The sequence below is a fragment of the Mastigoproctus giganteus genome, chromosome 1, assembly GCF_048544385.1.
Source record: "Mastigoproctus giganteus isolate SK-2022 chromosome 1, ASM4854438v1, whole genome shotgun sequence".
Lineage (NCBI taxonomy): Eukaryota > Metazoa > Arthropoda > Arachnida > Uropygi > Thelyphonidae > Mastigoproctus > Mastigoproctus giganteus.
The window spans coordinates 218135415-218160974 of NC_143575.1; the positions used below are offsets into that span (position 1 = coordinate 218135415).

General features: G+C 36.9%; 1 protein-coding gene across 1 annotated transcript in view; it reads right to left on the reverse strand.

Annotated features, from left to right (window-relative positions):
* RhoGAP1A (Rho GTPase activating protein at 1A) overlaps positions 1 to 25560 on the reverse strand; it is a 465208-nt gene that overhangs the window by 46756 nt on the left and 392892 nt on the right. The window contains exons 20-21 of the mRNA XM_090368823.1: positions 19123 to 19262; positions 1142 to 1276 (exon numbers count right to left, since the gene is read on the reverse strand). Coding sequence (XP_090224949.1) covers positions 1142 to 1276; positions 19123 to 19262 — 275 coding nt within the window. The remainder of the gene's footprint in view (positions 1 to 1141; positions 1277 to 19122; positions 19263 to 25560) is intronic.

Sequence of the window (25560 nt, forward strand, 5' to 3'; positions counted from 1 at the left end):
CACTATTTCTAAAGTTTACAACCACAACGAAACAGCCTGTGGCGATTTGCATAAATAACTGTGGCTGTTCAGTAGAAAGCTGGTGCACATGCAAAAATTTGAATCGTGATGAGAGGGCTCACATAAACAGATAAAAGCAGCAGTTCAGCAGTTATGTGCAAATTACCGAATGGTGAGCAAGACTGTTACAGACGTTCCATTGGTTTGGTACAGTGCTACAGACAACGAAATGGCCAGTAGACAACAGCTGGTTGACTTTACCTGGGGTTGAATAATTGGGAAGCTCGAAGTGTGAGGAGTGTGGCTGCAGAGTTCGGTATCGCCAATAGTATCGTCTCACGTGCGTGGTCATCCTTCAGAATGACAGGTACAGCTGTTCGAAGGACCAGTGGTGGTTGTCCACGAAAAACAATGCTATGTGAATATGTTGAGAAAATGAGCTGATCAGATTTTCATCAGTTATGTTAAAATGGGAAAGGAATCATTAACAGAATCCTTTGAACTAACTTCCCTTTAAATTTAGAGGCAAAGGAAAGAGAACACAGACAAGAGTTAAAGTTTTAAAATACTTTAATATTAAACTGAATAAGGTTCATTTTTAAGATAGCATAAGTATTATTGTATGATATTTGAAATTGCTTGTAAAGAACAATCAATTTCAGTTTTTTAACCCAAAGAAAATTCCTAAAATTTTTAAGATAGCATACATATTATTGTATGATATTTGAAATTGCTTGTAAAGAACAACCAATTTCAAATTTTAGTAACCCAAAGAAAATTACTAAAATTTCAATAAATCTTTCAATGGAGATATGATAGGGGCATAATTTTGGTATTTTTGGAATCAGCAGAGCAATTTCCTTTTTCAATCTGAAACTTTTGCTCCGGAGGTATGACTGTTTTTCAATTCAGAACTGGTTTGTGCAGCAAACAATGACCTGTACATCCACTGGTTACAGGCTACATGGTTATAACATATTTGGATGGTGATGCTGATTATTTTACTAAGTTTGTGTAAATGTACACATTGATCTCTCTCTCTCTCTCTCTCTCTTCTCTCTCTCTCTCTCTCTCTCTCTCTCTCTCTCTCTCTCTCTCATAATTAAATTCCATGCACTTACAATCAGCAGCTTTTACTTACTAAATGCCTGAAAAAACTTTGGATAAAGAGCATCAGTAAACAGTGCTTCAGGCAACTCTCTCAAGTAAAGCTTGAATAGGCCAGTCACAGAATGAATATCTACTTCTTTAAGAAGCTGTTCTGCCTCATACACATCTAAAGATAAAATAAAAATCAATCACAACATAGTTAACAAAAGACTTGCAACTAAATAATGGTGATATAAAAGACCAAGAAACCCAAATTTATTTTATTACATATGAAGTAAGATATAGAACATTCTGTGAAAATGAAAAATTTCATTTGTAACTACATTTCTTGTTTTCTCTTTATGTAGAAATATAATTTGAGCAAGATGAGTTACATATTGTGGCAGCACTAGTGTGGTAATGGCCCTATGTATTTTTGTTGTTTGATGTTTGGTTTTAGGCATATCTGTTTCTCAGACCATATTGTACCATTGTACATATCTGCACAACTTTGTGTTAACAGGTTAATTTGCACGTTGTATAGTCTGAAAAACCCTCCTGATCCCTCCTAAGGTCAGCTAACTACAGCCTTGTCGATGCTTTTAGAAATTCCTCCACTTATCCACAAGATTCCAATCCAGACCACTCCAAGCAAGTGACAAGTAGTAAAACCACTATACTGTTATGGACGACATTTTTCTTGCTTAGGTTTTTACTTTGTGTTTTTAATTTTAATAGTACAATTTAGTCTTAATTTACTGTAAAGCATGACAGACATTTCTGTACCAGAAGTCTATCATTTACTGTGTCACTTGTCTTCTCACGTGATTATGTTTGTTAACTTAATACACATAACAGCTACCTCAATTACACAAAGCCGTTCTAGCGTGTTAGTGTGGATTATCTTTAAGAATTGCCTTTAAATTCACCTTGACTGGTCAAAATGCACTGTTTTTAGAGGGTGCAATACTTTCAGCTGTTTAAGGATGTCATTACAGAAAGGAATGCATTTTGCAGTTAAAAGCAAATTATTGGTTTGAGCTGAGTGTATATTTAAGAGTTTAATTTAATACATAGTTTCCTTTCTTACCCTAAGTAATGACAAGAAAGGTAACAAAAGAAAGAATATCATCACAGTGATTTCCAGTGCAACAGCCAATTACTGGTATCACATTTATGTTCTGGAATCAAGCCACTGGCCTTAAACTGAGATTTAGCATTAGACAGTTCCTGTTTTATACTTTATTAAGTGGCAGACATCATGAGCACATCTGAATTTAGTACAGGTTAGCCTTAATTAATGAGATTAATTCATCCTGTGAGTGCATCGTGCTAAAGGAAACACATTAATCGAATATAATATTCAATAGGAAAAATTATAATTGGTCTGTGACCTTCAGGAATGTCCATAAAGAATTTTAAAGATAACTTTAACTGCATACCATGTAAAAGATAAAGAAAATAATTACAGAATTAAATGTTTATTGCGTAAAATAAACAATGAAGAAACTATTGATATGAAGTTCTCTGAGTAGTGCAGATGGGCTGCAAGAGTAGCTCATGGTGTATTGTCAATGATATATAGGAATTTTTCTAGCAGGGATAAGGAGGTGATTATTCCCTTGTATAAGGCAATGGTCAGGCCACACCTAGGGTACTGTATACAGGTCTGGAGGCCTCATTTCAAGAAGGATGTAGAGATGCTGGAACGAGTACAGAGAAGGGCAACAAGATTAGCGAATGGAACAAAGGGGTGCTCTTACGAAGAAAGGCTTAAGTTTTGCAAATTACAGTGTCTGGAGACTAGGCACCAGCGAGGTGATCTGATAGAGGTGTATAAAGCCTTGAATGGTTTGAGCATGCTCAATGCTGATGGGATTCTTCCTCTTGCTCAGAATAATCACCTGAGAGGGCATAAATTCAAATTGAGGAAAGACAGATGTAGGATAGACGTGAGGAAATTTGCCTTTCGCCAGCGGGTGGTTGGTTGGTGGAACAGACTTCCATCCCTTGTCGTGGAAGTTGATAGCCTAAATAAGTTTAAGGCTCAGCTGGACAGGTATTTCGAACGAACAGAGGGGTGAAGTGGAAGTGGTTATTTTTTATTTATTTATTTATTTTATTTATTTTTTTTTGCCTGATGCTGCATAAGCTTGCTTTCTTGCATCAAATGCCTCTAATAATGCTAATGCTAATTTGTTATGGAAATATTTGAACAGAGTCGTTTGAACAGTGTTGGCTTTCTTTTTCTCATCAATCAATTTCCGATAACAGACAACAATCTTCTCTAGGCCTGGTGAAATAAATATTACAGAGAACCTCAAGCCTTTTTGTTTGAGGTTCTCTGTGATACGAAAGTTTTATCTAGTTCTTTTGCTGTTATCTCCTTCGTGGTAACATTTTCATTTGGCTCATTTAAAAATTAAATTTTTTCTTGCATTTAAAAATTAGAATTTTTAAATACAAGTCCGCACATGACTTTATTATCAGGAGACAAACAACACACCTGCTTCTGATGGAACAAACTGATGCAGGTAGTGGGTAAATGCTTGTTTATTGCCCGTCAGACACACAGTAAGCTTAGCATGCGATTCAAATCTTTTAAAACATCACATAAAAAAAATATCTTGTTAACTGGAAATTTGCATCACGTAAAGTGAAAAGTGGTATAATTTTTTCAAATAGCGGTAACTGAAAAACGCGTTAATCGAACTCGTGTTATGTAAGGCCTGGCTGTATATCCAAAATTACTTTTGGTTTTGTGTAACATCAGGCAGACAGGTAACATTCAATGAACAACGATACACAACATTACACACACCACAAGATCCACAGGCTTTTACATCTCTGGCCTTTACAGCGACTGTATCACATGACAATGAAAACTATGTGGAGATACGGGAAACCCCTGGTGCCGTCTCACCCTAAACACACTTTACACCACTTCAGGTTACCATTGTGTTGCTAATATTCAACGACCTAGATATAGTGTAGTTACGCATACAATTAACATCTCATGTTAATTGTACTATATATGTAGTATGAAAAAGGAACATAAAGTAAAGTGGAAAGTCTATAAATGGGGGAAAAAATAATAAATAATTTCAAAAGACTGAATTTAGTATTAGTATTAACAATGGCAAATGATGCAAGGGAGTGAACGTACACAGCATCAGCAAAAAAAAAACAAAAAACTTCCCACATCACCTTTCCATCCCCTCTAATTGATTGTGTTGTCTAATTCTTCCTTGAATTTATTCAAGGAAGAATTAGACAACACAAACTAATTATTCCTTGAATTTATTCAAGGAAGAACTAGACCACAACACTATATGGAAGTTTGTTCCAACAATATCAACTACCTGCTGGCTAAAGGCAAATTTCCATAAATCTATCCTGCAACCATCCTTCCTCAATATTAATTTATGCCCCCTCATGTATAATCGGAGCAAGAGGAAGAATAACATCAGCACTGATGTTATTCTTCTTGCTCAATCTGTTCAAAGATAAAGATCATCTCAATCAGATCACCTTGCAGGTGGTACCTAGTCTCCAGATGCTGCAATTTACAGAACTAAAGCCTTTCTTGTAAGACTACCCTTTGTTCCCTTTGCCAATATCTACGTTGCCCTTCTCTGTACCTATTTAAACAGATCCATACATTCCTAAAATGAGGCCTCCAGACCTGTATGCAGTATTACGGTGTGGTCTAACTAATGCCTTTACAACAGGATAATCAACTTCTTACCCCTGCTTGTAAAATTCCTATATAATCACTGACAAAACCCCATGAGTTGTTTTGGCAGCCATTTGCACTGATCAGGAAACCATGTCTGATTGCACAGTTATCTCCAGTACTTTTCTTTCTCCATTACTCTGAGCGTAATCTCCATTACGCTCAGACTAATGGAGCTTCTTTGAGCTTAAATGTATTGAAGTATATATTTATTTATAAGTGTTTTTACTCAGCTAAAATGAAGAAAGACAGAGCTTCTCGAAAGGGTTCAAATAAGAGCAAACAGAGTGGTGTAGGGTGATGATAAACGTCCATACAAAGAATGGCCCTGAAGGAAATTAGTAAAATGAATGAGGGAGAAATATTTCAATGGTAGGAGAAACAAAAACTAGTGTCATAAATATAAAATTTTGGGGAGAAAGAAAAGTTTGGGTTTTGTGAAGTTTGACTGTGGCAATATATTCCCTGAATAAATTGCTAGTAATGATAGTCAAGGCTGAGAGTTTGATATAGTTCAAGGCAAAATTGGACAACTACTGGGAACGGTATTAGTAGTCAAGAATTTTTTCCTTTTTTTTTTTTTTTTTGGCATATGGAGTAATAGTTAGCCTCCTTGCATTATTTAATCACTATAATATTAACTAATGGTGATAAAAATCCATATTAATCTAGAACTGCTGGTAATGGAAAATGGAAACAAGGCATATTAATTATTCTTTTTCACACAGCCTACAGCCAGAGATAAATATATTTCTAGAAGTCATTTTTGTAAAAAATCTCTGATCCCTTGAGACCATGACTCAATCTCAAAACATAATGGATCATCACCATTATAATCAAGAAAATGCTAGCCACACAAAAATGACTTTGGAATTAGCATCAGCAAAAAAAAAAAAAAAAAGGATAGCCACTTTATTTGCCCATCCCTTCTAAAAAGTTGCCTAAGCCTCCTATAAATTTATTCAAACTACCCGGTTCCAGATGGACGTTTATAACAACAATCAATTACTCCCTAGCTGAAACCTTTTTTTGGAAAGAGATAGATGTGCAGAAAGAGGTGAACATTATAGTTAGTTAAAGAACTATGAGTATCTAATGTTATCTTAACTTTTAGCCATATGTTGAAACGTTATCCAAGTGCTTCTATTTATATAGTTATCCAGAATTACAAAATATTAGAGATTTCTTTATAAAAGTAACTCCTACTAGATTAACTTTATAATCTCTAATGTTTTGTAATTATCAGATCAATAAACAGAAGTATATGCCTAAATCTTATGATAATCATTGGTGAAAACAAATTTTTACACATTAATTCTGCAACCATTGTTTACTGAAATCTGTCTCATTGTGTGTGTGTGTCATCCATCACTCACACTATCTGACCTGTATTCAACACAAGGGAACTGATTGTGAAGAGGGAAACCACTGGTACTGCTAGATCCCAGATACTATGTGTGTGTCATCCAAGAAAGAGTAAGAACACCATCTGCATTTAGTTTCCTCAATCCATTTAAAACCTTGAACACATCAATCCAGTCTCCTCATTGGTGCTACAATTTCTAGAACTAAGGTATTTTTTCATAGGACTTCACTTTTGGCCCCTGACTGATTTTGTTGCTCTTCTTTGCACTGATTCCAACATATCCATTGTCCATATCTTTCCTAAAATCCAAACTTGGCTTCCAGAATTGATGCAGTACAAAAGATTCAGCCTAACCATTGCTTTAGACAGTGGGAAAATCATTTCCATGTCTCTGCTGGCAAAATATGCACATTACTGACAGAACCCTATGAACTGTCCTAGAACCTTGTCTACAGTGGTCCCAGAACTTCATCTTGGATTATACAATTACCCATACTTTGTTCACCATCACCTTGAATGTAATACCACATAATTGGTATGTTATTCTGGGACTACTGCTACCCATATGCAGTACCCTTGCATATATCAATATTAAATCACAACTGCCACTTCTCAGGTCATTTGCATAATTTTTCTAAGTTGCGCTGCAATAGTATTCCTTGATTCCTAGTCTTAAACTATCCTGTGAACCTTTGTATCATCTGTAAACAGACAATAAGGTTGAGATTCTTTCATCAATATTGTTAATAAATATTCAAAACAAGGAGGGGGTAGAATACAGAACTCTGAAGGACTCTACTAATAACATTAGTCCACGAAGAGTAGTCAACATTAATAACCACTCGCAATTCAACCATCCCTCTCTCACAGCAGTAACAATGCTTGTAATACTAACCAGTTCCATTTTATACAGCAGTTGACATATGGAACAGCATCAGTAGCTTAACTAAGATTTCACTATATATCAACATTATTTTTTACATTCATCTCCTTTATGACGGTAGCACAGTGCTAGTCACTCTTGCCTGACAAGATCTCAACTCAGCAAATCTGTGCTATTATTGCTGTATAATCGTGTTACTGTAAAGATGCTGAATTACTTCTTTAATCACTGACTTCATGTTATTTTCCTCTGGCAGAAAAAAACTGCAAACTCTTACAAGTCTAATTATTCACTTTGCTCTTTGATCCTCTTTGTGAATAGGCAATACATTTGCAAATTTCCAGTTTGTAGGAAATGGGAAAATGTGTCCATGAATCTAAGGGTGCTCACACATTTATGGCCAGGGGTGATTTACCTCTTTTGCTGCATCATTTTAATACAACTGAAGATTGCAACAGCCACAGAGGCCTCATTTCCCTCTGTTATACAAAACTATTTAACTCCAAGTTACAATAGGCGTACTTCTTATATTACTGTCCTTAAAACCCACTACATGTGTGAATGCAAATGCAAAATATTTAGTCACTTTGTCAGCAACCTGAGGAGGATCATCAATAGTTATGCCATTCACATCCACTGGACCAATTCAGATCCAGTGGACCCTATATCCAAAATTTCAGACAAGTTTTTGATACTATTCTACATAAGAGTGCTGTACAGATTGGAGTAGACTTGCATTATGGACAAGTTACTGCTATGGATAAAGGGACACTTGAGTGGAACAAGACGAGGCTAGTGGGAGCCAGACGTGTTTAAAGGCGCTAGGTGGATTTTCTTATTGATTTGAAATTATTGTTTTTCTAAAACTTTTGATTTAAATTTAGTAGTATCACATTATTTTGTGTTTTTCTGATTAATCTGGTGTATTTATTCTTTACTCGGCCTTGTAATTGCATAAAAGTATCGATAAGGGTATTATATCCACATGTTACAAGTAGCACTCCACTGAACGAGAAGTTTTTTAGCCATATTTAGCTGCTTTATTGACCAATTGCTACATCAAATTATTTTCTATAAGTAGCTTTTAGACCTAGTCAGGATGGTTAGTTTATTCTGAATTGAGACGGCGAGATTTGGAAGTTAATTAATACTTAAGTGTCTGTAGATTTACCGTTCGTAACTTACCACTGTTATATGATACAACGTTATATCCTGAACTAGATAGCGTTAGTATAGTACACTATATAATATTGTCAATAAATCAGCAAAATCTACTAATTTTGTTACGCTTTGTTGTCAATTAAATTGTACTTTTAACTAAATACATATAATGACTTAGATTACAAATGAAACATAATTAATTAATATATAACTTGATATGGAAGTTATATAAACAGAACTCGTAGATAACATTTGATACTGAAAAATATATATAGCATTATAACTGTGTTGGGATACAAGTTTAGGGTTATCATTTTGTACTGAAATTTAAATTAAATCGAAATCATGACTCAGACTAGAGCAGCAAAGCAAAAGGCTCAAGCTAATGGGAGTGCTGTGGCTCAGAGGAGAATTGAGGGGGGCAGTTGCCCTCTGAATCATAGCCTTTTAAAATGCACTGCTTGCATGATGTTTGTGGAGCAATTGGGTACGGGACATGACATTGCCATGGGGGATGTCTTTGTGTGTGCGCGATGCAAGGAGTGTAACGAAATCAGGTGACAACTCAGTGTTGTTATGGGCCTATACGAGAGCTTGAAGGACGGGGTGGATGCCCTCGAAGGATTTAAAGTGAAGGGCCCGTCAAGCTCTCAGCTGACCACATCAACGCCAGAGCTTGCACTTGATCATCACACAACACAGCGGCAACCACCAAGGCAGAATGCACTGGTCCCACAGAAACTTGTAGTTGTTGGTGATTCTATTGTCAGGGAAATGGGGATCATATTGTGCAAAAAGGATAGATGGAACAGGACCAGGGTATGTCTGCCAGGGGCAAAGGTTGATGACGTTGTAGAGCGGATATCATCTTTTAAGGGCACAAAAGGTGATATAGTTGAACACGTTGGCACTAATGATATTAAGAGTAGGAGACTGGCAGAATTACTTAACAAGTACAGGTCACTGTTGAAAAAAAGCCATGAATTAGGGTTGAATTTGAAAGTGTCTGAAATTCTGCACAGACACGATAGGAGGGAGTATATGATGAAAGCCTTGTCGATCAATTTGGCCCTGCAAAGATTGTGCAAGGCTCAAATGGTAGAATTTTTTTCAGCCTGGTCTGTACTTGTTAACAGAAGGGACTGCTTCTACAGGGATGGGATACACTTAAATAGAAAGGGTGCAAGAATGTTTGCTGATGCTATCGAGGCAGTGTCAGGTGGGTCGGAAAACTGCTAGCTTGGGGGGGGATACAAGGACTAATAAATTAACAGTAGCCACTGGCAGAGGTGAAAGTGATTCTTGCACTGCTTCTATTGGAATGGGCAGAAACCTGGAAAAGAAGATGCAGGATATTTCAGAGACTGCTGGGAGTCATTGAGGTACAAGTAAACACATGGGTTGTGTTAGGGTAGCTAAGAAAAAGAACAGGTGCATGTACACTTGCGTGTACACCAATTCTAGGAGTTTGGTAAATAAATTTGATGAATTTGAGGTATTGCTCAAAGCATCAAAGGCGGATATTGTTGGGATATCAGAGACGTGGTATCACACAGATATAAGGAATGCAGAACTGGAATTTGGGGAGTACAACGTCTATAGACAGGATAGGAAGGGAGAAGGGGTTATGCTATTAGTTAAGAAACACATAAAATCCAAGGAAGTGAAGCCAGTCGACATTGCTGGACAGTGCAGTGTCAAGTCAGTTTGGTGTGACATAAGCATTGGGAGATCAAAATTGAGAGTAGGAGTGTTCTATAGGCCTAATGACTCGAGTATAATAAGAAACTGTACAGGGAAACAGAGTGGGCCAGTAAATCAGAGAGTCTTATAATGGGGGATTTTAATTTCCCAGATATTGACTGGAATTTGTGGGTTGGTCACTCACACACTAGAAAGGTTTTTGTGGATTTATTGGATGATTGTTTTCTACATCAGCATGTTAGGGAGGCAACTAGAGGGAGTAATACTCTTGATTTGATTATCAGTAGTGATTCTTCACGCATTAAGAATCTGCAGGTAAATGAACCACTAGGTGGCAGTAATCACAATGTACTGAAGTGGGATTTACTCAAAGAGGTAACTACCATTAGGGGTAAAGGGAAGGGTTACTGCTTTCAAAAAGGCGACTAGGATGGACTGAGACAGTATTTAAATTCTATACAGTGGGACCAACTGATGATGTTACCAACAGCAAATTCAAAATGGGAAGCATTCAAACAACTTATCATGGAAGCTACTAGGCTTTACATACCAACTAAGAAATATTGTTCAAGGTTTAGGCCTAAATGGATGTCATATGAACTAATAAGACATATGGCAGAGAAGAAAAATTCATGGGATACATATAAATTAACACCTGACACAGAAGCCTATGATAGATATAAGTTGATCTGAAATCAAGTTACAAAGGAAGTTAGGCAGGCGAAGGCAGATTACAAGAAATCTTTGGCAAGGGATGCAAAGAAAAACAGCAAAGAATTCTTTACTTATGTAAACTCTAGAAGGAAGGGGATGAATCAGATTGGTCCACTTGATATTGATGGTTCAACTGTTGATGATCCTGGTCAGGTAGCTAACAAACTAAATGAATATTTTGCATCAACATTTCACACATGAGGAGTTATTCAGCGAGGGGAATGCCAGAGATGTATTCAACTCTGGCAGTAAACTAGATAATCTTGTAATAACTGAGAGTAAAGTGAAGGAGAAATTGTTGAAGATAAACACAATCAAGGAACCTGGGGTGGATGGGATCTATCCAGTTATATTAAAGGAGGCAGCAAAAGAAGTAAGCAAACCCTTAGCCATAATTATGAGAGGTTCTTTGGACTCAGTGGAGGTACCCATAGACTGGAGATGTGCAAATGTGACCACAATTCACAAAGGAGGATCAAAGGCTGACACAAGTAATTATAGACCTGTGAGTTTAATTTCTGTTCCAAGAAAATTAATGGAGGCACTGGTTAAAGAAGCACTGCAGGATCATCTAAACAAGACTTCAGTTACAGCTCGGACACAGCATGGTTTTGTTAAGGAAGTCTTGCCTGACCAATTTCATTGGATACTATGATGCAGTCACAAAAGAACTGGATGCAGGGAATAACTCTGATATTATATACAGTCGGTCCTCGTATAACACGTGTTTGCATTACACGAATTCGATCATACACGATTTATAAATAGGGGAACGTTATCTTATATAACACGAACCGAATTCGCTTATACACGATTCGCCTTTGTGTTTACAAGAAATGGCAGTCGAATGCGGAATCACCCCAACTGAACGCAACACGATAGGAATGAAGAAGATTCTGAAAATGTATTTATGTGTTTTATATCAGTGAAGGGGAAACACATTTCACCATAATAACGTAAAAACCAACACAATTCCAGCTATCGATATAATCGCAAATGCAATTAGATCGAGTTTACTACCAGTTTATAACAGATTCCACTAGCAGAAACGCAACTGGAAATTGTTTTTATTGTTTTATGGTAGTAACCCCCAGAATGTGCTTTAGTAAAATGTGAGGTGTTAATAGTGTATCTCGGCCTTTACGGTGTTGTTTATTCAGTTGCTACACGCGCGCAGCTTTGTTTATGTGTATCAAGCGTGCCTCCTCGTTTTGTAATTGTGCTTTATTCCCTAAAAATTAGTAAAATACTTAAAAGGTGTGAAAAGGAAGCGTCCTGGCTAAGACACTGCAGATTCAGAGAGAAAAAAAAAAAAAAAGCAATATCGATAAACAGAGACGGACTGGGTCAAAAATTCTTACCCGGGAAAATTTATAGTGGCCTCATACTACGGTTTATGGCCAAAATCACACCGGCCTCCGGCCCACCGTGGTTTCCCCCGTAAGGCTTATGGCCAGTCCGCTTCTGTCAATAGAGAAAAAATATGAAATTGTGAAACGCTTTGAGCGAAATGAAAGACCATGTGATATTGCACGTGCTACAGACCTAAATGAGGCAACGCCGAGAATTACAAAGAATGCAGAGAAAATAAAAACAACTTTCATAGCGGGAACAACTCAAAGTGTAATTAAAATCCATTAGATTAAGACACAAAGAATTGGAAGAGATGGAAAGGCTGTCATCTCTTTGGTTAGAAAATCAAACAAAAAGCAAGTTTGCTTACGATAGAAACAAAAGCATTAGCAATATTTTATTACGACTTACGTATTATAATTTATACTTACGTATTATAAAATACGTAAGTATTTTATTACGACTATTTTATTTAATATAATAATTTTTTTACGAATAAAATACGTATTTTATTCGTAAAAAATACTAAAAATACTTTATTATAATATAATATTATTTTTATTACGTATTTTAATCGTTATAAAATACGTTAAGTATTTTATAACGATTAAAATTACCCGATTATTTATTGTGTTTGGTAATGTTTTGGTTCCAAATGTGTGTTCAATCTTGGGTGGTCGGCACCTAACCCTACTTTTCCCATAGGGCCTGTTGTTTATATTGCACGATTTTGCATTGCACGAGGATTTCTAGGAACGCAACTATCGTGCTATACGAGGACAGACTGTACTTGGATCTTAGAAAGGCTTTTGATACTGTTGCACATGGAAGACTGCTGCACAAATTGGAGCAGTGTGGCATTGGGGGCAAATTGCTGCTATGGATAAAGGGGTGGTTGAGGGAGAGAAGACAGAGAGTAGTAATCAATGGACACTGCTTATTATTGACTAATGTCATTAATGGAGTTCCTCAGGGTTCAGTGTTGAGTCCATTATTGTTTTCTGTATTTATAAATAATACTGATGATGGTATATCAAGCTTAATGTCCAAGTTTGCAGACGATACAAAAGTTGGCAGGGTTGTTAAGGACACTACTGACGCTATGCTGCTGCAACAGGATCTGGAAAGGTTGAGCAGATGGGCTGAGAGGTGGCAAATGAAGTTTAACATTGAGAAATGTAAAGCACTACACATGGGAAGCAGTAACCCCAGAGCAACGTATCAACTCTGTGGTACTACACTGACAGTGGTAGAGAATGAAAGGGACCTGGGGTGGTTGTGCAGGCAGATATGAAGTTCTCTGAGCAGTGCAGACGGGCTGCAAGAGTAGCTCATGGTGTCTTGTCAATGATATACAGACATTTTTTAGCAGTAATAAGGAGGTGATTATTCCCTTGTATAAGGCAATGGTCAGGCCACACCTTGAGTACTGTATACAGGTTTGGAGGCCTCATTTCAAGAAGGATGTAGAGCTGCTGGAACGAGTACAGAGAAGAGCAACAAGGTTAGTGAATGAAACAAAGGGTTGCTCTTACAAAGAAAGGCTTAAGTTTTGCAAATTACAGTGTCTGGAGACTAGGCACCGGCGAGGTGATCTGATAGAGGTGTATAAAGCCTTGAATGGTTTGAGCATGCTCAATGCTGATGGGATTCTGCCTCTTGCTCAGAATAATCACCTGAGAGGGCATAAATTGAAATCGAGGAAAGACAGATGTAGGACAGATGTGCGGAAATTTTCCTTTAGCCAGTGGTTAATTGGTTGGTGGAACAGACTTCCATCCCTTGTTGTGGAAGTTGATCGCCTAAATAAATTTAAGGCTCAGCTGGACAGGTATTTCGAATGAACAGAGGGGTGAAGTGGTTTTTTTTTTTTTTTTTCAGGCTGATGCTGCATAAGCTTGTTTTCTTGCATCATATGCCTCTACTAAAGCTAAGAGAGAGAATGGTTGGGGGGAAGAGAGAGAGAATGTGAATATCCTATATGTTATAATGAATTAAATAAAATTATAGGCTGAATTGGAAAGCCAATTAGAGAGAAGGAAACTGTAAAGCAAAAATGATTAGATTAATATGGAGTAACAGCAGGCATCAGATAAGGATGGGATACTTTGGTTATAAATCCAGTAAAGGAGGAGTAAAATTATAAAATTAAAATAAGATGTTAGCTAAAAATAAATATTGATACATAACCAGGTATTTCTTTAGGAGACTTTTACCTAATATATATAAACTTTTGTATCCTTTGCTGCTGCTTTGCACAGTCAGGTGCACCTGTCATTTTTATCTCCCTATTATCACTTAACTCTTCATCCTATTTTTAACCTTATTACACACACACACACACACACACACACACACACACACACACACACACACACACACACACACACACACACACACACACACACACACACACACAAGTAATGACATGTATAATGTACACATACACATAGTGATCAATGAACTGTGACCATCCCATTCGTAACACACTATGCCCCAAAGTTTGCTAATAAAAAGCCGAACAGTCTTGTACACTTTAGCAGTGGTAATAGGCATCTGGTTATGCAAGTCAAAGTGATAAAGTATCAGTTATGGAACATAGCAACGATATTACAGAGTTTTAAAAGGACATGATTGTGGGAACTTGTGTGTCAGGTGCTTCCATATCACAAATGGCACATCTGGTTGGTTGCTCATAAACCACTGTGGTTAACGTGTACAAAGAACGGTGTTCAATGGGTCAAACTACCTCCAGCCAACAGAACTGTAAAGGATTACACAAGCTGGATATTCATGGTGGAAGGAGGGTAGAGTGCATCGTACAGGTTCAAACACTCTAATAAGGAAAAGCAGCAAAAAAATTTTCAGATGAAATGACTTATTTTTACAATATTACAAGGATTGCAATGAGATATTTCAATGCAGTAGTTCAAATAAAATAAAATGCATACACATTATCGTATTCAATTTTCATCACAGGACCTTTTTACTACTGAATACTATGGTCAAGCAGTCGACCTTAATCTAGGAGTTATTTCAACTTAGAGACAAATACCATTATCCACAGATCGGTCGAACCTACAGAACAGCTATCTCAGATTTTCACATATACAGTGTATTATCACCCTCCCCCCTTTTAGGTGATGTTGTACAATGTAGAGATACTGCCAAATAAGCGGACCTGTGAACAATGCATTTTTCTCAAAGATAAACATAAGCCCAAGCTTTCAGTTCAAATATTCAGCCTTGGTGTTCAGTTGGAACAGACAGTTCGCCCCCAACATCAGAATTGAATACCGTAAAACATACACATTTTATTTAACTTATTTTGTGGTAAAACAGGAGCTAATATTCAATTATTAATGAAACGTTATGACAATGGCTTAAATGGTGGGACTGTTAGTAATCCTAGGTACAACCTCCATGCACAAGCACACTGTGGACCACCCAGGTGTGAACCAACGTAAGCAGGGGTCGAGGTGTGGGGCCCACACCACATAGAGGAATGCCAGCCCTCTGTGTTACCAGGCAATACTAGGTGGTAGATGACTCTCATCAACCAGTGCAATACCACCACTTTGCTTATTGGAGGCTTGAAGTGGTGGAAACCATGTTTAGAGTCCAGAGTTAAGTTCCAATCAACCCTTCCCCATCTCTTCCATCATGCAGTATGACTGACGACATTTGAGGTTATGATGAACATCATGGCGAGATCCAATCTTCCTTACATTTCGAGGGTACAGCTCTAAAATGATGTTCGCAGGCCGGCCGCTAGTTAGTACACTGAACCGAACCTATTGGTAACTCTTTAGGAGGCTTCTGGATCAGCTAGTGTATAATCTTGCTACCTCTACTCTGCCAGATAGTGACTGGAAGGAGTCAGAGAAGTGTGTATGCAGTGGGGGGGGGGGCACACTGTAGAGGCCATGTTATGTCAAGGATATGGGTATATTCTTACCATGTGTATGCCATATCCAAAAATTCCATTACCTCATACAGCATGTCCCCACCCACCTTTTCTTTCTATTGAATACACCATGAATTGTCAAACTAATAGAGTAAGCTTATCTGTGAAAAGATCTAAACCTCACAAACACTTCCTAGTCAATTTCACAAATATACGTGACCTCAATTCTAATCTCAACAGCATCCATTTCCACTTGCAGTCTGCCAAACCCCATGGACGTTTTCTGACAGAATCTCAGTTATTGGTTGATTCAACTAGGGCTCATTTCAGTTGCCCAAATCATTCGCTGTATGATTCCTTTCGCCTGAAAGGTGGTATTTGTGCATATGTCCGTTGCGATATTCTCTGTCAGAGGTAATTTGGAATCTCCTCTTTTCGATCTTCTCTGGCTTAAAATCTCTCTACTTCATTCAGTTAAATTCATCTGTTGTCTCTACCATTCTCCCAACTCCACTAATCACTTCGAGCTCTCTGACTTCCTCTCTTTGCAACTTGACTTCCTCTCTTTGCAACTTGACTTTCTCCAGTCCAACTTTCCTAACAGTGAGATAATTTTCCTTGGTGAATTTAATGTTCACAACTCCAGCTGGCTTCTGTTTTCTAGTCACACTGACCCAGCTGGTCGAGATGCTGAGGCTTTTGCAATTACTAATGACCTTTCACAGATTGTTCATTTACCTACAAGAATACCAGACAATCCTAATCATACAGCCAACACGCTTGATCTTTTTCTCACAAACAACCCTTCTAAGTACACAGTCGAAGTGAGTGGTTCTTTAGGCACTTCAGATCACAACTTGGTCATTATCTTTTCTCCAATGGAAACTTTATCTCATGGCTATTCCCAACCTCGTATTGTTTGGCATTAGAAGAATGCAAAATGGGATGACCTGCGAGATTTCTTTTCCTTGGTCGGATTACTGTTTAAAAACCTCTGATGTCAACATTTGCTCAGATCATGTCAGTGAAATTATTCTTGTACTAATGGAATCTTTTATTCCACACTCCACTTTAAAATCTCTTCCTTTATCTAAACCTTGGTTTTCCAATAAATGTGCTAAGGCTGTTCAATAGAAGAATGTTGCATATCGTAATTGGCTTGTTTCCAATTCTTCAGTTTTATTTTCTGCCTACACCAAAGCTCGCAAAAATTGTAAAGCAGTTATTAATCAGTCCAAACTATATTTTGAATAGACTAAGAGTAGAAAACTTGCTTCTTGCCCTAATGATAGTCGAGCATTCTGGTCTCTTGCCAAAGCTAGAGGGCCGCAACTTTTTCCCATCTCTGCTCCCACCTCTGTCAAAGCCAGATGGTTCTGTTATCACTTCAGCCAAGGATAAAGCTGACTTGCTAGCATCCCATTTTTCTACCAACTCATGTATTTTTGATCTTGGTAAAACACCTCCCACCATTCCCAACATGCTCCATTCAATGTCTCCTGTGGTCTTTCGTCAAAAGGATGTCAGAAAGATTTTGACGAATCTTGATGCTAAGAAAGCTCTAGGTCCTGTTGGTATTTCCCCACTTGTTCTCAAAATCTGTGCTCCTGAACTTACTCCTGTTTTTTGCTGCCTTTTTCACTTTCTTATTCCAAAGGTGTTTTTCCTTCTGCTTGGAATTTTGCTCATATCCAGCCAATTCCTAAAAATTGTGACAAATCCTTCCCTCCCTCCAATTATCGTCCCATTGCAATTACTTCTACTCTTTCTAAAGTAAATGGAGAAATCAATTAACCGCCAACTCTTAAACTACCTAGAAACCTTCAATCTGATCAGCGATCGCCAATATGGATTCCGTCAGTGTCGATCCTGGTGATATTCTGGCTTATGTTACCCATTTATGGATAAATTCAATGGAAACGTTTGGTGAAACACATGCAGTTGCTCTTGACATCTCAAAGGCATTCAATCGTGTTTGGCATAAAGATCTTCTAAACAAGCGTCCATCTTATGGTTTGCCAACTGTTTTTTGTATTTGGTTATCCAGTTTTCTCTCTGATCGCCCACCGAGGGTAATGGTAGATGGCTCTGTGTCTTCTAACTTCTCCACTAATGCTGGTGTCCCCCAAGGTTCAGTTCTTTCCCCCACTTTTTTCATCTTATATATTAATGACCTTCTTCCATTGACTGGAAATCCTATCCATAGTTTTGCCGATGATAGCACATTGCATTCCATTTTGTGTTTTCCATTTTGAAAAACCTTGCCCTGCTCAATCAGCTTCAACTTCTCGAATATCCGCTACCAATTCCTTTAATGCCGATCTCCAGGTAATTCTGCAGTGGGGCAAAGACAACTTAGTTGATTTCAATCCTTCTAAAACTCAGTCTTGTCTTATATCTCACAAAAAGGATTCTTCTGCTCCTATGCTTATCTTTTGTGACACTCTGATTTCTAGGCAAAATGATATATCTTGTTTGGGGATTACTCTGACTTCTAATCTCTCTTGGTACAAGCATATCACAAATATTGCTTCCTCTGCATCTAAAAAACTTGGTTTTCTCTTCCGCCGTTACTCTTCTTCCAAACAGCTGTTCATTCTGTATAAATCGCAAATCCACCCTACCATGGAATATTGTTCCCACATCTGGAGCGGTACTCCCAAAACCTCTCTCTCAAGGCTTCTTGATTCCATTCAAAAGAGGGCAGTTAGGTTAATCAATGACTCCTATCTAACAGAGTCTCTCCACTTGCTGTCTCATAGACGTACTGTTTCTGCTGCATGCCTTTTCTACAGATACTTCCATGGGTGCTGTTCTTCTGAATTGGCCTCTATAATTCCCGCTCTCTCTTTCAAAACAGTCCAAACATGTGCAGCCACCAGCCAACATCCTTTTATTGTCCAACTTCAAACCCACAGAACCAACTTTTCATCTTTCTTATTTATTCATTCAACTGCCATTTTCTGGAACAACCTCCCTTCGTACATATTTCCTGAAAATTACAGTCTACAGAAGTTCAAGTCTAATGTCAACAAATATCTTCTTTCTTCTTCTCAACCTCCATCCCAAGCATGGTAATAAGTACTATAGGTTCTAATACCTCTGGTGTTTGGGGTTTTCATAAAAAAAAAAAAACATAAAAAAAAATAAAATTCTAAATTTTGGTTTTATTAATAAATTTTTTTTTCAACATATATATAAACACATACTTGTTTCAAAAGTCTTTTTCAGCCTCTGAACATCAGAAGCGGATCCCGACACCCTGTAAATCCCAGTTTCGCTCATGCCTCGTTTTTCCACCTCCCTCACACAACTAGTAATTATGAATGGTACCATAGTTTTCTCTTTTCTGTTAAAATGAATAACATATATTATACTTAATGAAGGCAATTACTGTATTAAAATTGCACAGTCATATTTGCAACTAACAAATCATTATTCCACAAGAACAAGCATGCAAGCAAATGCAAATAAGTGAAAACTAATAAAGATTTTTTTTTTTTTTTTAAATAATCAATCAAAATTTCAAAAATACTTTCAGGTACTCTGTCTATCTTGGATTACAAAAATAAAAACAATTAATACAAGAAAAGAAATGCAATGCATGGCATGGACTGACTACTTTATTCAGTGCAAAATAAAATGGTTAATTACAAATGTATAACACTTAGTGATTAAAGTAATTAGTTCTTAGGTGGTTCTGAGAGAATTTTATATGAAGAAATTACAAAAACAGGAAATAAATGAAATAGTGAAGTTAACCAAAGAAGATTAACTACATTCATGAAAAATAATATAAATGTCCATTTATTTTCTAGATAGATGAGATTAATAGAGTTAATAAATGAAAATCAATAAAATACATCAAGGTGAAATAAAACAAAATAAATCTCAAAATGAATATATAAAATTACATGAGAATTAAAATAAAATATATTTAGAAACTGTTAGAGAATTACAAAATAAAATAGTGATCAAACTGCAAATGACTATAAAGTCCACTTACCAAAAATGCCATTTTAACAAAAATTTCACTATAATAAAAATATTTCTAAGTCTCAGACAACTTCCCTTATTATTTAATTCTTGTTTGAACGAAATGTTTAAATGGAAAATTCAGTATAACGAATCGTCTTCAAAGTCAACACATAATATGAATCAGGTTAACAACAACAATAAAAGTAGTGAAAATTATGACACTGTGTATCCCATATTGTAATTATGTTAATGGGAGGACTCACGTGAAGAAAAAAAATTAAATGTTTAAAAGATGTGACAAAAGAATTTGGAACTATACTATTTATGTTTTCCACATTTTTGAATGATTATGACCAAATCCAGCCCTCCCACTCTTAGTACACAATAACGTGGCATACCAGCAAATTTTAATTTTCATATTTATTGATTACTTTATTGTCACCAATGACAGTGTTAGAGAAAAAAGAAATAAATAAAAAATAACTAATGTCCCAACACAGCAAATTTAGGTTGTCCTACATCAAAAATAAAATAGCCAGGATATATACAAATTTGTTAATACATCTAATTAAAATTCATTAGCAGTTAACTTAATGATCACTTCCTTATAATTCTTCAACATAAACTAAGTTCAAATCAATGCTAAAATTTAAAATCAGATGCAGCAAAGTTTATGTATTAAAATCAAATTTCCTTCTTCGTGAAGAGCTGGTTTTGATCTGACAGTATTTGTATGTGAGGAGAGGTGAGAGGATCCTCCAAGAAACTGTATTCCAAATAGGACAACTGTCATTAACTGCATACAAAAAAGATTAAGCAACTTTTGATTGTCATGATTTTCCATCTAGCCTGTATTAGCATAATTTCTAAGTTCAGGTATAAATGATAATGAAAAGGCACTGGAGGAAAGTGAAGCTTACAGTTTACCCAATAAAGAAGGAAGTGTCCAGCTAACAGTACATTTGTCATTTGTACGATCCTCTATCCTAGATGCCATCTGAGCTCCCGCCCATATGCATCTAGTTTTCAGCTCTTCTTGCATCAGACCTTCTATTTAGGTTAGTTATATTGTACTTCATATAAAAATATTAGTATGCAAAATTCTCCAAATCACAAAGAAACTATAAAACAGTTCGACTGGGGCAGGGACAGCATCCTCAGCTACACCACAAGGTGGTAGGCTGCCCTATCTAGCAAATTGGTCTATGCCCAAAGGCTCTTTTAACAAATCCGTCAAATAACAAATTATCAGAACACAGCTCCATAACAGTGCACTGCAAGAGGGAGAGTGTTCCTCCCTCTAGTCTCGCTCGGAGGTCTGTATAATTAGGACCCTCGAGAACAATATGAAGGCCTGCTTCCTGTTCTTCTCGAGAGCAGAGGTCTGTGGTTGGCAACCCCAACTGGAGTAACTTGACCTCAAGTCATGCCCAGTCTGGACACAGCAGACAGCCAGTCCAAACAGGAGTCACGGCTTCCACCGGCTCACAATATGAACAGAGGGGGATGAAGGCATAAAGATGTCAGCCTTTCTCAGAATTAGTCTACTGATTCTGCCAAATGGTTTCTAACTCATCATTGATCCTCCTCCGCTCTATTGTAATGTTAAAGGCCAAGTCTGCCAGCCCAACTGGGCACGACCAGACATCGAAGACCAGTATGGGGATCCCTCTTTTCAAGCAGCACTTTAGGTGGGCCTTAGCTACCAGCAGATCAGCCGGCATGTTGCTGGCTAATACGCATAATGCCTCAGTAGTGACTCTGCTACAGGCCCTGGTTATACCGAGAAGTGCAGGACACTGTGCTGAGAGAAGGATCTGATGGACACGAGAGTGTTCAACTCTCCTTCCCCAAGCTCCAGCCACGTATGTCAGGACTGGGACAAAGATGTTATCATAAAGGAGGTGGAGGGCCCTCCCTTAATGCCCCAATCCATGCAGGTTACTCACTGGAGCTTGGCATATGCCCAATTCATTCACCTCTCCTGACAGTACGGGTTGAATCACATTTTTGGAACAGCAGACCAGATAGTGGCTGTGTACAGAAACACTGGAATAATGTAGATGGCCATATCATAGCTACCAACTTTTGACTTTATAAAACTAGACATTAGGTAACTATAAGCAACAGAGAAAAGCAAGAGTCTGGGTCAAAAAAGGCAAAAAAAACAGCAGGAAAAGAGGAGATTTTTCAGAAAAAGCAGGAGGGTCGTCTTATGAAGTGTGCAGTGCCTGAAAAATTAAATTTTGCTGACAAGATACACATTTTACATTAAGATACACCATAGGACTGTTCGCCATACTAGTAAACTTTCAAACATCAGCTTACTTAGAATTTTTCTGTCTGTGTATTTCTGTTAATCAACTGATTACTGTACGTGCATTGTGTGTGTGTGTGTGTGTTTCCGTCAGTGCAGCAAAAGCCTGTAGCTTCCTTGCACTATATGGTGAATACTATTATGACTACTTCAAGAAAGTTTCAGACTTTGAACCAAACATTGAGTCAAAGTTTTTGTTTGTTGGCACTGTTATTCAGACTTTGGTCATTACCAAAGCTCCAACATAAAGAGATCTGAACTCACTTTTTTTTTCTCACCTGGCTGAATATTCTCTAACACTCAGCCTTGCCATGAGGAACAATTAAAATTTGAGGAAGCATGATTTGGAATCACACGTTATATTTCAAGCTTCCTTGTGCACCATTTCTTTCTTTCTTTCATAACAGTCTCTCACAGGCTCCCATATTGAAATTGACAAACTGATGCTAAAAACAGCTGTTACTTCATCTACTTCTTTATCTTTAATGATGCCAGGGGGTGCTGGAAACCTGTCCACAAAAAATTTCGAAATGATGTACCCAGTGGTGGGATTCAAATAATTTAACAACCGGTTCGCTGCCCTAATGACCGTTCTAAGTATAAAAAAAACTATATACCGAAAGGTAGTTTATTATTTTATGCAGTTAATACTTAAATAAGAACAATAAAAGAGGTCCACAAAACTAGATTATGTTATAAGAAAGAGTTTTAAAATATTAATGAAAAAATATTAAATAATATCTGACAAAAGACTAAAACTGTTATTTAAGATATTTCCATATTGCTTCTTGATTGGCATCCTCGCTTGCAATTTTCTTCGCTTTTATCCGAGCATCATCGGCTGAGTGATTTATCCTTAACCACTGTAGGAGTAGGAACCCATTCCTTTAGAGGTGGGCCGATTAGACTAATAGTCATTGTGTTTGTTGTTTGTTTGTTATTTGGTTTTTGGTAGCATTAGCAACTAAGGCCATATTGCTCCGGGATATGCGGTGGTCATTCCCTGACCTTTCCGCATCCTCCGTATTTGGTGGTGACGGGCTCGAACCCCGGTCTAATCAAGAAGCGTGTGCTACGCACTGCTGCTCCTTCGCACCTGGCTACGGAGGCGCCTCTAGTCATTGTGTTTGATATATTAGAAACAGTTAGGCAACTTCTCTTCTCTGAACATATTATGTTCATCTTTGAAAAACTCCTTTCCGCTTCTGCTGAACTTACAGCAATTGTTCTGACAATATTTTTAGCTCTTTGAACACTTTCAGGAATTGCATAATTCTGGGAATTTTTTAAAACGTTTTCCAAGAAATCTCGATAATCATTAATATCAATTTAGTAATTAAAAATGTCATTAAATACGAGCAATTTTTCTTCAGCTGCTTTCCATGGAAATAGTACTTCTTCAATATTCCAGTAATCTGGCTCCAAAAAATTGAGAAATTGTAATTTATTCCTATCTTGAAACTGGCTACAACTTGCTTTTAAATGTTCACAATCCATTAATCTTTTTTTTTTTTTCAAATTCGTTACGATGTTTTCTAAGTCTTTCTCGAGGAAGCCCGAGACAAATCGATGATTTTCTACAAACTTTATATTTTTGATGGTTTCTGAAGTAATTAATTCGTCAACTTTTTTTTCGTATGGACCCTTTTCCTTTCCAAGCATTTGAAATGCTTTAATAGATCTTATCACAAGATTTTCAGCCTTTATTATGTCTATATTTCTTGCTTGCAGTGCATTTGAAAGAAGAGAAATTTCGTTTAAAATATCAATCATCAATGCCAAATCAGTTATAAAATATAAAATATATATTTTCAAGACGGGCAGCCATACCTAAGTACTTTTTATTTGAATAAAAATAGTGATGTAGTGCTGGATAAGCGTGACACACAGCTAGGGTTGACCTTAAACTACAGGCAGCCCATCTTGGTCCCAAAACTCTACCAATCTTTATAATTTCAGTTCCAAGTTGTTCGGATATTTTGGAAAGTTCAATTTGGTTCTTATTGGATTGATGAAAATTAGTATATATCTTATCAATAAATATTTTAAAATGATTTACTTGCTTTGTTTCTTTTTCGAATCATCTAAAACAAGATGGAGGCGATGATTTAAACAGTGCCATATTATTATGTTTGGAAACTCTTTTGCAATCCTAGTGCTCACTCCAGATTTTCTCCCAAGCATAACACTGGAACCATCGGAGCAAAATCATTATATGTATATATATATGCGATCATCGTGTGCTGGCAAGATAAATAGTTTCTTCATAATTTGAGATATCGTCAGCAATAAAGATGTGTATTATTTTAATTTAGAAAAATATTTATCTTCGTACATTACATTTGCAATATATATATATATATATATATATATATATATATATACAGTAAACCCCCGCTATTCGCGGGGGTTACGTTCCTGAGAAATGTCGCGAATACTGAGTTATGGCTCTCATAGTAATAAAGGGGTTCCATTCCAAAGTATGTAATATATAAGAAAAACTAGTCTAAAATTTTGTCTACGTATATATTATATGTACCTTCATAATATGACTATGTACATAGACAGTACATAGTGAAATGCAAGCATATGGCATCGAAATGAAAATAAGAAACAATTTAATATTGAATGTAATATTTATTAGAAATTTCAAACAAATCTTTCAAACCAGTGCCTTTGCTATCTAAAAAACTTATACCGCCAGTGCTATCACCAGTTTTGCTAAAGTGTTGATAAAGGATTTCTCTAGTACTTTCCCTGACATGTTGATTTTTGTATTAACATGTCAGGGAAAGTACTAGAGAAAAGAATATCCTAGACCACATCATCACACATGAATCAGATGACATAACAGGGCTGACAGTAGAGGAACCAGTAGCAGGAAGTGATCACGGAGTTCTACGGTGGATGATGACGAGAGAGGTAGCAGAAGTAAAAGGCAAAGGAATGGGTTTTAATTTCAGAAAAGGAAATTACGATGCCTTAAGGTACTACATGGCCTCTATTAACTGGGTAGATATCGCATAGAGAATGAATACAATTGAACTGTGGTACGCTTTTAAAACATTAATCACAGATGCCTTGAATGCGTATATATCATTAAAAAAAATACTTCACGAGAAGGGTTCCAAGTTGGATGAATAGTGAAGTTGCCACATTACTTGAGCAGAAAAAGGTGGCATGGAAAGGTTACAGAGCAATAAAAAGTACTGAAGCCTATAACAGCTACAAGGTGATGTGTAATAGAGCCACAGAAAAGGTTCGACAGGCAAAGGCAGTTTATGAGAAATCACCAGCAAACAGAACAAAGAGGGGGGGATAAAGAATTCTTCACATATATAAATGCCAAGAA